At 44.4% G+C, this 15,834-nt stretch overlaps 1 protein-coding gene across 1 annotated transcript in view; it reads right to left on the bottom strand.

Moving 5' to 3' along the window:
• The window catches only part of SYNM (synemin), a 33,324-nt gene that overhangs the window by 9,168 nt on the left and 8,322 nt on the right, over positions 1 to 15,834 (bottom strand). The window contains exons 2-3 of the mRNA XM_069985098.1: positions 8,152 to 8,276; positions 1,762 to 1,832 (exon numbers count right to left, since the gene is read on the bottom strand). Coding sequence (XP_069841199.1) covers positions 1,762 to 1,832; positions 8,152 to 8,276 — 196 coding nt within the window. The remainder of the gene's footprint in view (positions 1 to 1,761; positions 1,833 to 8,151; positions 8,277 to 15,834) is intronic.

The following is a 15,834-nucleotide window of genomic DNA, read 5'->3' as shown; positions in this document are numbered from 1 at the left end:
CATATACCTATTGGACCATTACTGTTTATGTATTTTGTAGTTTCATGGAAATATCTGATGTCAGAAACTTGCCTGTCTCTGCTACAGCAATACCCGGCAACATTACATTGATAGCCCTTTTTGACAGGTTGAGCAGGCCCCAATAACAAGCATTGATCTCTGTGATCTGTCCTTGTTTACTGGGCCACCACACAGCTCAATAATGTGGCCTATCCTATGCTTACATACAAAGATGTGCGGCCAGTAAGAATGATTTTATACTGTGAACATGTCAAAATGCATAATTATTCTGGGACTTTTTTTTTTTTTTTTAGACACAAACGTTCCAAAAATGTCACCTTTGCAAAAAGTAGTTTTTACACTATGGGGTTGACCGACTCCAAATTAATGCACTTAGGCCCAGATTTCTCAAACCTGTAACCCGATGAAGAGATATCCACCTCAAGGCGGGTTGTTATTAGAGTATAATAAATCATTTCACCTATGAGGTCTGTGCACAGAGTCACCTGTTGTTTAATCACGTTTTTGCGTCTGTAAAACGGATCCGTTTTGATCGTTTTTTTTGTTTGTTTTTTTTTATAATGGAAGCCAATGGAAAAACGGATGCACACAGTTGCATCAGTTTTTTCCATCCATTTTTCATTTGTTTTTGCAAAAAACGGATTGCAAACAGCACTGAACCCAGCCTTAATGGTTGTGGATATGCACAACTAAACCAGGTGAGCGTACACCCATACACTACTTTATACCCCTTCAGTTGTTATGCGGTTTTATTTCTATTTTGTCAAACTGAAATGGAAACTGCTGTGAACTCTTTATAGCAACCAATCACAGCTCAGCTCATGGGTTGCACCAGTTCACACCAGTTTATAAACTTTATAAACCAATCACATGAAAATTCGCTATAACGCTAAGTTAATGTGCTGGTACATGACCCAGCACATTTCCTAAACATATTTCTGAAGCCCATATCCCTGCCCGGTGTTTAGAAAAACATACATTAATCAAGTCCCACGCTGTATGTAAATCACCCTGAGGTAGTCATCTGGGCGTCTTCCTATTTTCAAGTAGTCAAGGTCCCTTGGGCTTTTTGGCACTGTAATCACGCCCCTCTGATTGAAAGCACTGTCATGTCATTATGTCACATGGGGGGGGGGGGGGGGGGGGGGGCGGCGCTCAGATGTCTTCCTCATGCCGGATATAGGCAGTACTGCATGGATAGGAGGCTGCTGTCCTGCATTGCAAGACTTGATTAGTGTATTTTTTCTCAAAACACCAGATCCTGACACACTACGAGATCAGGGTCAGCACTATAAATTGCCTGCTAAAAAGGTGGAAAAGCAGGCAATGTCTAATGCCTATCCTCATCCTGGAAGTGCTGTGTATGCGAATTGGGGCTTTAATGCAGCGGGAAGGAAGGTAAGTACAGTACAGATGTCAGCTCGCTGAGCATATGAAAAGAAATTCCCTGGACAACCCCTTTAACTCCTAGTTTTGACTTAAAGAGGATGTACTATCAGGTACATCCTCTTTAATCTGAACCACGGATAGAACGGCGCCGTCACGGGGAAGCTGGTGCCATGGTGCACCAGTTTCCCAGTGACGGCGCCGTTCTATCCGTGGGTCAGATTAAAGAGGATGAACCTGATGGTACATGCTCTTTAAAAATACTGTAAAATACTGCAGTGTGAAAAAAAAAAACAGTTTCCAGAGTGCTTCTTTAAAGTTAAAATTCCTATTGTTATTACATCTGTATCTTACCTGCAGGCCTGTCCCTCACTAAATGTTCTGTCACGATCACCGTACCTTTGCTTTCCGCCTCCAATAGGGCTCTGTTAGAAAAAGACAACAATAAATCTGGTGTAAAACAGAGAAACCAAAACTATGCAATACTGTATCTAAAACGATGAAAACATTTGTTCAAAAGCTGCACTTCTCATCCATTGAGAAGTGGCCTTGTTTTGTATGTTGATTTTGCCTGTGAATGGCATTAGGAAAATTGATGGTAAATTCAGAAAGGATTAGTAACAGGGCATTGAAAAGATGCAGCATTCCCTCAAATCCATGAAGACTTTTCCTTTTTATGTAAAAACCTGAGTCATATGAATTCATGGACAAAGCTATATGGGATGCAGAAGTATGGTTGAAGTACAGTGTGCCACACAGCAAGACACTGTGATAGTTGGCAACCTTGTTACAGTTTTTTCCAGGACTCTACGAACAATGGATAGATTGTTTGCTTGTTTGCAGGCAGATCGCTGGCTTTATTATACAGGGCAATATCGGCAGGTTTAGCCAATAATTGGCCCGTGTAATAGTTTTTTTTTTCTTTTCTTTTTTTTTTTTTGTAATATGTTGCTTTAATAACGTTATATACCTTTATAATCTAACTTCATTAAAATAAATGTCTTTTTTTTATTTATATGTCATTTTAGCAGCAGTAAGGGGCAACACAGGCCTCTCAGCTGCTACCATCCTTAGTGTTGGGAACTGCAGGGCTCCAGTGCTGACACACACATAGTGCTGTTAAAGGGACTGTACCATCAGGCCTGGGCTGAAGCACTGGAGGAGGGCTGACTCAGCCCTAGTGGGAGGAAACCGCCGCCCCTCTATGACATTGCTCCATTAGAATCAATGGAGCTGTATCATATAGGAACGGGGGTTTCCTCCCATTGGGGGTGGGTCAGCCCGCCTCCAGTGCTTCAGCCCAGGCCTGATGGTACAGTCCCTTTAATACTAGCAGCCCCCTTCCAAGGGTATTGTATATTCTTATTAGCCGAGCAACCCGTGATAAGTAAGGGTGCCATGCATGATTGATACTATTTTAGAATATTAATTGCACACCATAATATAGTGTGCAATTAATATTCTAAAATAGTACATTGGCGTTCTAATTGCACCCTTACATGAACGTTGATGGCAGCAGTTGGTGGCACAGTGTCACCCCTTACTGCTGCCACTTAATGTAACATGATTAAATATACATTTATTGTAATTTAGTTATATTCCTAAGTAATTGCAAAAAAGAAGTTACTCTAATAGATGCAACAAGAAAAATTATTCTACCAGGTTACATATTGGAGATAGAAACTTGGCACAGAAGGCATTCACCTTGCTAAAATCACAAAGTTTGTTAATAGTTGAAGGGTTAGGAATTTTTTTCACATTTTAAAAAATTTTCATCGTGTTTTCTCCCCCAGAATGTAGAAGCATTGTGTAATGGAGCCAGTCGTCCCATCTTAGCTGCAGGCAGCACAGTCTGACTGTCTGCTAAGTGATTGGACAGATGGCGGGGGAGATCCGCGCTGTTGTCAGTATTGTGCAGCCATAGAGAACTCTAAATAAGCAGCGGGACAGGGGCTCAGAATTAATCTGAAGCTTTAAGTCCTGAGAATGTAGACCAAAAATAAAAGCAGGACTCATATCTGGCACCATTCTGCTGGGATTCGGAAACTGACTCACTGCTCTCTGACTAGAGATAATGTTTTTCCAGTATGTGAGGTGTGAATAAAAAATGATAGCAAACATATCAACCACACCCAGTGGGAAAGGGAGCCATTGGCAGTGTAATATGAACTTAAGGACAGGTGGTTTTAGAAGTCGGCAGATTCAATTTACGTTTGTCTCATGCAACTTCACCACTGAGTGCATATAAATAAAGTTACTTAATAAAGATCATGTAAAACAGTAGCAGAGAATAAATAAGAGCAACACGATACTAATAAACAAGAAGAGAAACAAACCTATAACTAGCTTTAAACAGTATAGCAGGATCCTCGCACATCGCTATCTGCTTCATTGCTTATATTTAGTTCTATGCATCATGATCCAGGGTTAGGATCATGAAAATAGCAGCGAAGGTTGAGACTGAATCCTGGCATAAATTGTCCCGTCAGGGATATATACATACCTTATTTATTGTTGCTTAAGATAATTTACTGTAGAGTCCATTGTGGACAAGGGGATTATGGGAGAAAACCTTTCACTTGGTGTCAGAGGAGTATTTGGGATCCAATGCAAAATTTGTATTATGACCCCCCTCACCTACTATGTACACGTCTGAGCTGGCAGAAGCTTCATTTATATTATCGTGAAGGATTGTGGGGAGATATTGTATGCCCTAAAGAATCTCTTAAAAATGTAAAAATGCATATTGTATACCATTTTTGAAGAAGTCCCACAATTATTTAGGAATACCTCTTGCACCTCCATTACAAGGGGTTGAGCACCTTTCACTGCTAAAATCATGGTGCCCTTGCACACACATTCAGTGTTATGGAAGTGCACCATTGTATTTGCTTTTTTTTTAAACTCTTTGGGGGGATTTATGAAGACCGGCGTACAAGTACAAAAGAAAACCCCCGTCCCCTTTTCCCCTGCAGGATTCACTAAGAGGCCATGCCTCTAAGTGAATCCGGCTAGCCTGGTGCCTGACCCTGCATCCAGCATACTAAATCTACACCTGCTTCCAAGCAGGTGTAGATTTGGATCATGATTAACGCCTGCGAGCAGGCGTAAATCATGATAAATGAGGCCCAGGAGGCTACACCTCCTCCCCGCCTCATCACGCTCCACCAGCCCGGCCATCAGGCAAGCGGGGCGTACCGGAGGCGTGCACCAGGGAGAAGGGGCGAATCTGCACCTTCTCCCTGGCGTACGCCTCAGGCGCATCATTCATAAATGTCTCCCTTTGTGTGCATTGCATAGTAGCCTCTTTTATTTACTGCTGACTGACCTAGAATGAACAGGCAGGAATTCTCCCTTGGGTCCTCTAAAGCAAACCCTGGATGAAAATGGTTGGGTTTACAGTTGAAGAGGTATTCCAGGAAAAGAGCCAAGTACGCCTACTTTCCCCCTATGCTGTGAATAGGGGAAAAGTGATTTTTCCCCATCGAATACCTCTTTAAAGTGGCCTTACGTTTTTTCGTCTCCATTTTTGAAACGAAAAAAATTACTGTCCGTCCGTTAAATGACGGCTGTTGGTACATTTTCCTAGTTCAGGTGGACTAATTGGCCTTTGGGTCCTTAATTGAAAAGTCCATTGAATTAAAAACGGACAAAGGATGGTAAAAAAGGAAAACTGTGTGTGAGCAACTGTAAAATAACATCCAGTGTTTGCAAAAGACATCCAAGAATAATTGGCATGACCATTGACATCCACACAGATAGCGTCCTATATTTTATACACTGTGTGCATTGGACATCTGTCATTCCATTGACTTCAATGTATTGCATTGAAGTAAATTAAATCGTGGCACAATTGGATGTCTGGTTTTTGTACGTAGTATGAATGTAGCCAGGGCCGATTCCAGGTTTTCTGCCTCCCCATCACACCTCAGATGCTCATCCCTGCGACATGCTAACTACCCCCCCACCTCTGATGATCAACCCCCTCTATCACCCCCTCATCCACCTTTCCGAACCAGAATCTAACCACCCGTCAGATCACCAATGCCCCCCACCCCCGGCACGACCCCTACTCTCCTGGTACTCACCAAGGAGCAAGGCAGAGGCGAGTGATGCGTGCAACGTCACAATCGGACCTTGCAGGACGTGCGGACGTCAGTGAGTGTGGGCGTTGGGACGGCAGGGACAGAGGTGAGCGGTTGCTGAGCAGGGCTGTGGCTGCTGTCATTTTTGTTCGGTTAAACTTAACAAAAATTGACAACAGCAGGGAAGACTTTGCAACCCCCTCAGGGACCGCAGATACTAATTCCGCCTCATGGCAGAAGCGGCCCTGAACGTAGGCCCTTATCTGTGTTCCCTTGGTGTCCTCCTGCGGTGTGTCCAGGTCCCCTGCTCAGCGCAGACGCTGCCACTTCAGGGACAATCCTGTCCCCACAGTGATAGCCTGCTCAGTCAATCACTGAATGAGATGGGACAGCACCACAGCCAGTGATTGGCTGTGCAGGCTGCCACTGCTGAGACGACTTTCAAAAATGACAGGGGCTGCAGTCATCTGGGGAGTGCGGAGAGGTATAAATAGGATATTTGTTATGTTTTAAAATAGAGCAACAACATATAAAAAATTTATTTTATTTTATTTTATTTTAATACCCGATAAAGAGTAGTAAAAGTGGAATGAAGCCCAGGCCTGTAAGGTCAGGATTCCTCCACCTGGAGGGTACCAGTTTATTTTGAGGTCCACTGGCCTCACATGCACATGGTAAAGGCTGGCACAGCTGTGAAGGATAGAGGCTATGACCTGACAGCCCAAATTTCACACTCTGGATGATGGGAGAGGCACTGTCTGCTCTGCAAACCCACCAGATTGTGGTCACCATACAGATGTAGCCAGGGTTAACATGATCCCTGACGCAACAATTGTGTCAGGGAGCTGTGTTAAGTCAATTAGAGTGTCGAGTTAAATGCGTCATTGTGATCAAGTTAACACAGGCTACATCTGTACATATACATAAACAATATAATATAACATGTGGTTTCATTCACATGTAAAGAGATAAAGTTGGCAAAGTTGATCCTAGATGTACCCTTATTGTGTGCACCTGTCTACTAGTATTGCAAGAAAATCATCTGTTACATAGCATACAGTGGGATGCTGTGTGTTACAAACCAGTTGGCTGAATCATAATCACAAATAATTTAAAAATAAAACATGCACATTTTATTCTGTTACGAGAACAGAGTATCCACTGCCTGACATGATACTATAGGCACCATGTGTCTCCTTGACTTAACAGCTGTCTAACAGGGTCAGCAGTTTGGAACCTAAATTGCAGCTGACAGATTCAATTTAAGTGGGTCTACTTTGAGATACTAGGATTCACGAGGCCCCATAGCAATCCTCCCCTACGCACAACACAAAGCTCTGCGCATATATATATATATATATATATATATATATATATATATTGTATGCTATGTGGCCAAAAAATAAAACCTCTTATGGCCAGAGGCAGAGTCCTTGCTGCAGCCACAAGAGTGACTGGCAGAGCAGAGATCCAATGGCTGCTTGCTATGACAGTCCACTCTTTTTACCTATAAGGGCCCAGGAGCAGGGTGCAGGAGCAGACTACATTCTGCTGACAGGCCGCTCTGGAGCTAGAGCACGCGGGACCCGGGGAGAAGCAGACCGCAGGAGCAGCCCTGGAGCGTGGATAGGTAAAGTATATCGCTTAAGCAAGGGCGCCAAGGACATTAGTAACGGTGTCCTTGCAGTCTTTGCTAAACAATTATCGGGCCGTGTTATAGGCCCTGTAAACGAGCGCCGATCTAGCAGATCAGCGCTCGTTTACAGGTGTTATAGGGCCCCCATCGGCCCGTGTAATACCACCCTAAGTGACCAAAAGTTTCTTTTCCTTTTTGCACATTCTTCTTTTCTACTTGATTGCGCAGCTGGAGAACAGAGGTCAGAGGTTATCAGTGCAGTGAAGCAGAGATCTCAGCATGTAAGTTATCATTGGGTCACTTACATACTGCAGTACATAAGGGGTTAAGCAGAAGGACAAACGCTCTTACCTTCTCCCCCAGGCCCCCCTCCTGCACGGGCCCCATAGCAACTGCCTACCCTGCCTCTATGGTAGCTACGCCACTGCTTCAGCGCTATTTGCTGCTGTATGCCTTCTCAATAGAGCATTCTGTTGTGAGGTATAGTATGGCACTGTATACTTTGTTCCATTTCTGTACCACTCCAGATTGTACTGAGTAGTTAAGCTAATGAATGCATAATGGCTTTTAGTGCAATAATTGGTAGGCCGGATAGTCATAATACTGTCTGCCGAGAACCAAAAAGATTAGTGTATTTTATAGTGTATTTCCTCTATTTATTTTGGCTTTGATTAGAACTCTGGTATACTGTTAAAGTTGAAAAACTTTGGTAAAAAAATTTAATAAAATAAAAAAAATCAAAATTGGTGCACATGAAAAGTATAGCATCTGCTTATAATAACCAGTCAGGTTCCTGCCTTTATTTTTTCAATGATGTCTATAGGTGGTTGGTATTGAAAACTACTTCCTACTACTAATTTTTTGTAGCATTTTATAGCCTATGGGGGAGCTGAGGGGGATCAGTGAGCATGGAGTGCTGAGAAACAACCTGTGCAATTGTTCTAAAAATAAAAGAAGGGGGACAATCTTTTTAGAGTAAAATATGTCCTATTAAAGATATATGCTATTCATAGTGCACATTACCTATAAGCAGCTACTTCCAGGCCAAGTCCTGTCTTTACTTGCATGAGGTCATGAAAATCCTTCAGACGCTCAGTGATGGTTAATGTGATCGTCTGTTTTTCCTTCTCCAGCTCTTCTATTATAATCTGTAGGAACAAATTATGGAGAAATTATTTGTTATTATAGTGAAATAATAGTTCTTAAGTTGTTATATGATCAAAATCAGATGTATGAATGTGTCTCCACCAGAATTCTGTCCAAACACAGAATTCCACCACACAGGACTTCCATCTGCACATTTGATATGTTTTTTAGACACTTCTAAGATACTTTTCTGCTTGGTCCAAAAAGAAATTGTGGTTTCAATAAAAAAAAAGGGGGGGGGCATTGTGGCCTAAGATTTCAGCAAACTAATAGTTGGCCTAAACGTAAAGGATTTTTTTTAGCAAAAACATGCGGTCTGGAGACCAGTAGAGGTTTTCTATGGGGATTTGCTGCTGCTCTAGACAGTTCCTGTCACAAACAGGAGGTGGCAGCAGAGAGCACTGTGTCACACTGGAAAGAAAACACCACTTCCTGGTGGGCATACAGCAGTTGATAAGTACTGGAAGACTTAAGATTTTTTAATAGAAGTCAATTACAAATCTCTGGCAATTTCTGCCACCAGCTGATTGGAAAGAAAACTTTTTTGTTGAAACTACCCCTTTAAAGTAGACCGTCTTCAGATGCAACAGGTTTATCAAAGGTGGCTTTTCTGCCCTAAAAACTGCCAAACAAAATTTGTGTCTGTTGGCAGCCAAAGACAGTGAATATACTAGTAGCCAAGAAAATAAGCCAAACAAGGCTGCATGCTGAGTGATATCTGAAGGTCCTCGAGAAATTTAGAAGGAGCAGAATATTTATAATTTTTGTTCACCAGGATCTGGGAACATCATGACACAAGGTTAAATTACTAATGTTGCATCACACCTAGGCTGATCTGGCCCATTAAGGGGGACACAGCCTGCCTACTGCCTGTAATTCTGCCCCCTGGAGGTTCTTCTCTTTTCTTTTACTCCTTTCCAGGACTTTATTATTGATTCCCTATCTTCAGGATAGGTCATCAATAGTATAGCAACACTCAACACCACACCAATCATGCGTTTGTCACCGAGGCCCATGCATATACACAGAACACACCGCACTGTACATTGTGTAGTGGCCATGCTGGGTTACTGCAGCTCACCTCCCATCAGTGGCGTAGCGGCCGTGGTCGCGGCGGTCGCCGCCGCGACCAGGACCGCCACAGAGGGGGGCCTGCGGCCCCCCTTCCTACCTCTACTGTGCCGGCCCACCTCTCTCCTCCCTACCTCCACTGCGCCGGCCCGCCGCTCTGCTCTCCCAGGCCCCCGGTCGATGCTCCCTGGGGGTGTCCCCGGGATTTCCCGGCAGCACACGCACCAGGGAGCGGTGTACGCTAGGGCAATTACTTCCGGGTCAGAGAGCGCGTCACTTCCCGTGCCGGAAGTAACAGCCTCGGCCTACACAGCTCCCTGGTGCGTGTGCTGCCGGGCAATCCCGGGGACACCCCCAGGGAAAGGAGCATCGGCCAGGGGCCAGTCCAACTACAGAAGACCATAGAAGAAGACATGAGAGAAGGGAGCTGCGACGGGGGAATGAGGTGTTAGTTGAGCTTTTTTTTTTTTTTTTAAATCTGCTTGACAAGAGGGGAATGTATAAGGGGACAACACAGTGGGGGCATCTATATGGGGGGCAACATAAGGGAGGCATCTAAATGGGGGGCATGTATAAGGGCACAGCACAGGGAAGGCATCTACAAAGGAGGTATCTATATGGGGGCATGTGTAAGGGGAAAGCACAGGGGGGGCAACATAAGGGGGACAACACGAGGGGGGCATCTATAAGGGGACAACACAGGGGGTCACCACAGGGGGCCATCTATAGGGGGGGCAACATAAGGGGGCCACCTATAATGGGAGGCAACATAAGGGGGGCATCTATAAAGGGGACAACACAGGGGGGCATCTAAAAGAGGGGCAGAGGGGGACAATAAAGGGGGCATCTGTAAGGGGGGCTACACAAAGGGGGCCATCTATAAGAGGGAAAACACAGAGATGGGCAGTCTGTAAGGGACACTACACAGAGGGGGGCATCTATAAGGGGGACTACACTGAGAGAGGCTCACAAGGAGATGCACATGGGGCCATCTCTATGAAAGATTGAACAAGGGGCCATCTCTACACAGAGGGGCACATATACTGTAAGGGGGTCACATAGTGTCAGGACTACCCACTAAATGAGTAAAGGGTAATGTGTAAAGGGGCCAATACAGATTTGCAGTGTGTAGAGAGATGAGGATGGTGCCAGAGTGAGGAGACTAATATGTCTGTCTGGCAGATTCTGTGGATTTGTGGCTCGGAGAAGTTCTCATAACGGTCCAGGACGGATGGAGAAAATGATGAAAAGGAATGAACTCCGATCAGAGAAGACGTCCCCTGTGAGTCACCTGATATAACTGCACTGTGATGTATATGGTGTATAGAACCTGTGTAGAGCTGGGTACCTCTATGTGACTGGATGAGGTCATAGTTATCTGTGTACAGTGGTTGTTGTTCATTAGCAGCAGTGACATTAGTCAGTAGCAGCAGTGGTGTTAGTCAGTATGTGGTGGGATTATTTGTTACTTGTAATCTGGTACAGTATTTTATTGGATTCAGTATACAGGTTTTGGTCAGTAACAATATTGTGGTGATGGTAGTGGTTGTGGTGGCAATATTTGCCCCTTGTATACTGGTTGGTATTATTGGTCAGTATACAGGATTTGGTCTGTAACAGTAAGGCGATAATATGTATGGTGATATTTCCTTCCTATATACTGGTATTATTGGTAATATTGGTCTTGATATATCTATCTCCTATCTATCTATCTATCTATCTATCTATCTATCTATCTATCTATCTATCTATCTATCGCATCGCTTGGTCACGGAAGTTGAACTCTTGTACCAGGGCCCAAGAGACATTAGCTATGCCCCTGCCTCCCATAATACAGGTTCTTAGGTACTTGGTATACAGACATACCAGGTTTGTGCATGTTTGAGCCTGTAGAACCCTTTTACATCTGAGTAGTTTTTTAGCCATTTCCAAATCTAATAATATAAATAAAAAATTCCTTAAAAAGTCTGCTGTGTTTATATGTAGTTATCACATTAGCTCTGTGTTTAAAACTGATCCATGTACAGTATAGCAAAGTTTTTGCATGAGAAAGCATGTCACCCACTGCTGCCCCTTGCTGGTGTTATTCAGCTCTCAGTCCACTGTGATGAAATCTCCTTCACTGGTTCTTGTTGAATATCAACAAACTACTAAGTGGATCCACTTTTCCAAATATGAACAACCAAATCCACTTAAGCTATACTTAAGCTAGATTCTTCAACCCCCCCCCCCCCCCCAAAAAAAAAAAAGAAAATAGCCACAAAAATAGTTGTTAACATTGTTGTTAAAAAATCTCATATAAAGACAGTCATATTTTGAGCCATAAATTTACAGCTGTGATATAAACTTTAGCCAAAACCGGGAATGGAACTGACACAGAGGAAAAACTATATTGAAAATATTGGCACTTTTAGGAATTTTATGGCTTCCTATTGAGGGAGCTACAGCAATCAGTATGCTGGTATTTGCTTCCTCATTATTATCCATCAATACAATAGTTATATATTGGACCATAGTTTATTATAATCTGGCGGGTTTTTGTCATTTTTACATCCATTTACCTTTATCAGAGTAACTTATGAAACAGGATGAGGCAGAACAGGCAGAACAGGGAGACAGCCAGTGGCGTAACTACCAGGGTCGCAGCAGTCGCCGCTGCAACCCAGCCCGCCATCAATCACTCTTGTGACCGCAAGCTTGGTTTGCCTTGTGGTCACAAGAGTCCGGATCCGTCTGCCCCCGGCTGATGCGCGGCTGCTGGGGGTGTTCTGTCCTATCCCCAGCAGCGCATGCATCAGAGAACTCTCTGTGTGCGTGGGGCCCTGACCCGGCGCACAGGGAGTTCTCTGATGCGCGCGCTGCCGGGGATAGGATGGAAGCTGCAGGAGGAGAGAGGCTCGACAGGGGAGCGTGTTGTGAGGTGAGTTGTGTGGTTTTTCTTTTAGTTTTTTTATCTGCCTGCACGGGGGGAGAGGGGGCCATCTATAAGGGGAGGGAGAGGGGGCCATCTATAAGGAGGGAGGGGAAAGAGGGGGCCATCTATAGGGGGAGAAAGGGGGCCATCTATAAGGAGGGTGTGAAAGAGGGGGCCACCTATAAGGAGGGAGGGGAAAGAGGGGCCATCTATAAGGGGGGAGAGGGGGCCATCTATAAGGAGGGGGGGAAAGAGGGGGCCATCTATAAGGGGGGAGAGGGGGTCATCTATAAGGAGGGGGGGAGAGGGGGCCATCTATAAGGATGTAGGGGAAAGAGGAGGCCATCTATAAGGGGGGGAAGAGGGGGCCATCTATAAGGAGGGGGGGAAGAAGGGGAAAGGGGGAGCCATCTATAAGGAGGGGGAAAGTGGAGCCATCTGTAAGGAGGGGGAAAGAGGGGGCCATCTATAAGGAGGGGGGAAAGAGGGTGCCATCTATAAGGAGGGGGGGAGATGGGGCTATCTATAAAGAGGGGTGGGGCCATCGATAAGGAGGGGGGAAGAGGAGGTCATCTATAAGGGGGGAGAGGGGGCCATCTATAAGGCGGGGCATCTACAAGGGGTGGGGAGAGGGGGCGATCTACAAGGAGGGAGAGAGGGGGCCATCTACAAAGGGGGGAGAGGGGGCCATCTACAAGGGGGGAACAGGGGGGCCAACTATAGGGGGGGAGGCGGCAACATAGGGGGAGAGGGGACCATCTATAAGGGGGACAACACAGGGGGCCATCTATAAGGAGGCTACATAGAGACGGTGGCATATATTATTAGGAGGTCACATAGAGTCAGCCAACCCACTAAATGAGGGTGTAAAGGGGCCAATACAGATGTGCAGTTTGTAGAAGTGAGGATGGTGCCAGACTGAGGAGCCTCATATGTCTGTCTGGCAGATAATGTGGATTCGTGGCTCGGAGAAGTTCTTATAATGGCCCAGGACGGATGGAGAAGAAGATGAAAAGGGAAGAACTCTGATCAGAGAAGACGCCCCCTGTGAATCACCTGATATAACTGCACTGTAATATATATGGAGTATAGAACCTGGGTCAACCTCTATATGACTGTATGAGGTGATAGTGATCTGTGTACAGTGGATCTTATTCAGTAGCAGCGGTGGTGTTAGTCAGTATGTGGTGATGTTAGTCAGTAGCAGCCGTGGTGGTGTTAGTATGTGGTGGTATAAGTCAGTAGCAGCAGTGGTGTTAGTATGTGGTGGTATTAGAAAGTAGCAGCAGTGTTGTTAGTCAGTATGTGGTGGTATTATTCAGTAGCAGCAGTGGTGTTAGTCAGTATATGGTGGTATTAGTCAGTATGTGGTGTGTTAATCAGTATGTGGTGTGTTAATCAGTATGTGATGGTGTTATTTGTTACTTGTTATCTGGTACTGTGTTATATTGGTCTTAGTATACTGGATTTGGTCAGTAACAATATGATGGTGATGATAGTGGTTGTGGTGTGGTGGTAATATTTCCTTCCTATATACTGGTATTATTGGTAATATTGGTCTCAGTGTACAGGATTTGGTCAGTAACAGTATGGCGGTAATATGTATGGTGATAATACTCTCTCTTCCAATAGCAAAGGAGGGGGGGGGGGGGGCAAGGGCACAGGAGACATTATCTACACCCCTGGAGAAAGCCTCTTTTTTTCTGTCCAAACAACAAGACCTAGACAGATAATAATATAATCCATATAATAAGAGTCAATGGCTAAAGGATCCAGCAGGGTAGGTTTTTGGTAAATTTATTTCTGTATTTTTAGAATGATACAATTTCTCCTTGACAATATTTTTAGCCTGTAACAATACAAACAACCTTGATCTTTTTGTCCTGAATTCCATGGATGTGCTACTTTAGTGGTTGCACTAACTGGCTTGCTCATCCTCGTAGTCCTGCACCTAGGTATAGATTACATATACTGCAGCATTTTTTATACATTAATGGAATACATTTAACTTCTTGTCAAGTTTTAGACTTCAATGATTCCCTAACGTGGCCCATATAGAACCCACATTTGCCGCACAGTCTATAATACAACAACGAACTGTTAAAATGCATTAACACAATTTAATTCATGAGGGTGAAATGTCTCTGCATAAAATTCTTATCACATAAGCCATGACTTGTCAAGCTGGAGCAGACTGATAAGTGACCCAGTAGATGTGTGTTGTGTATAACCATGTTGACTGCCTGCAGTGCATAAGTGACATATGATGTCTCTGGTGTTTATATAGACAGATATGACATTCCATTTTTCCTGGTTTATGTAATTATCTAATTTTTGTCATGTTGAAGTGATTCTTATTAGATGTTGCTACCAAGAATTGGGCCATTGGACTTCTCATAGAAGTTTGGCTTGGATACTATCAGTGCTTAAAGATATTCCAGGAGAAAATAAATTTTTCCCTATCCACAGGATAGGGAAAAATTGGAGATTGTAGGGGGTCCAGCCCCTGTGGATAGGGGAAAAGTTGATTTTCCTGGAATACCTCTTTAGGCCATGTTCCCACGTAGTATTAGACCAACCGTTCCATGACCCGGCCGTGTCACGGGACGGCCGGTCTCTGAAATGATCATCCAGTACCGAACGGATGATCTTTCACGCCGCAGAGTTCTGATGTGGGCGCACCCATGCGTGCCTGCATCAGAACTCCCCACAGCATCCATAGTGTGCACTGACAGGGCTTTCTGCGGCCGCTATTTACTGAATAGCGGCCGCAGAAAACTGACAAGTCAGTTTTCTACGGCTCCGCGAGAGATCCCGGCCGGAGCGTATACTATGGGGGACATTTTTTAGGTCCGGCATTTTCTGCGCCAGACTTAAAAATGTCCCTGCAGCGCCGGCACTACGGAGATTTATGTACAGGCGGACTGCCTCTACATAAATCCAGTGCGCGGCAGGAAACCTTTGCCAGCTAAGAGCTGGAGAAGGTTTCCTGCTTATTTTTATGAGGAAAAAAAATGAATCGCGTGGATTCTGAGTCCGCGCCCCCCCGTGCCGTCCCCTGTACAGGGCGGAAAGTGGCCATTTGCGAATATTTTATTTCGCTAATTTTTTATTTTATGTACCCCCTATGTGTATACGCTCCAGCCAGGATCCCATAGAAGATAAGGTAGCGTGACCTTTTGTACAAAGTATGGCTGTTGTTGCCGATTGCATCAATGGCCATACTTTTATGAAAAGATACACTGTGGGAACAGAGCCTTAAAGGTTGTAACACTGGTAGCTGCTGCCTCATCATTAATAATTACATTTGCTCCAATTAATTATTTTATACCATAATGTAAAAGCAATCATTATTTAACTATTGGACCCTAGACTCAAGTTGGACTAAGAGGCCTGTCTGCACTAAAGGGAGCAAAGGTCATATGTCATGATATACTTAAACCAGAATACATTGCACTTAAGACAAACTTGGCTTCCGTTTTTTTTTTTTAAATATTGTGAACTTTAACCAGAGCTGGATCTGGCTAAGAAACTGTAATCCTCCACTGCCCATGGTCACTGCCAGAATGGTCAGT

The sequence above is a fragment of the Dendropsophus ebraccatus genome, chromosome 1 (assembly GCF_027789765.1).
Source record: "Dendropsophus ebraccatus isolate aDenEbr1 chromosome 1, aDenEbr1.pat, whole genome shotgun sequence".
NCBI classification, from domain to species: Eukaryota; Metazoa; Chordata; class Amphibia; order Anura; family Hylidae; genus Dendropsophus; species Dendropsophus ebraccatus.
Note: the sequence above shows the minus strand (reverse complement) of the source record. Positions and strands in the feature narration are given on the sequence as shown.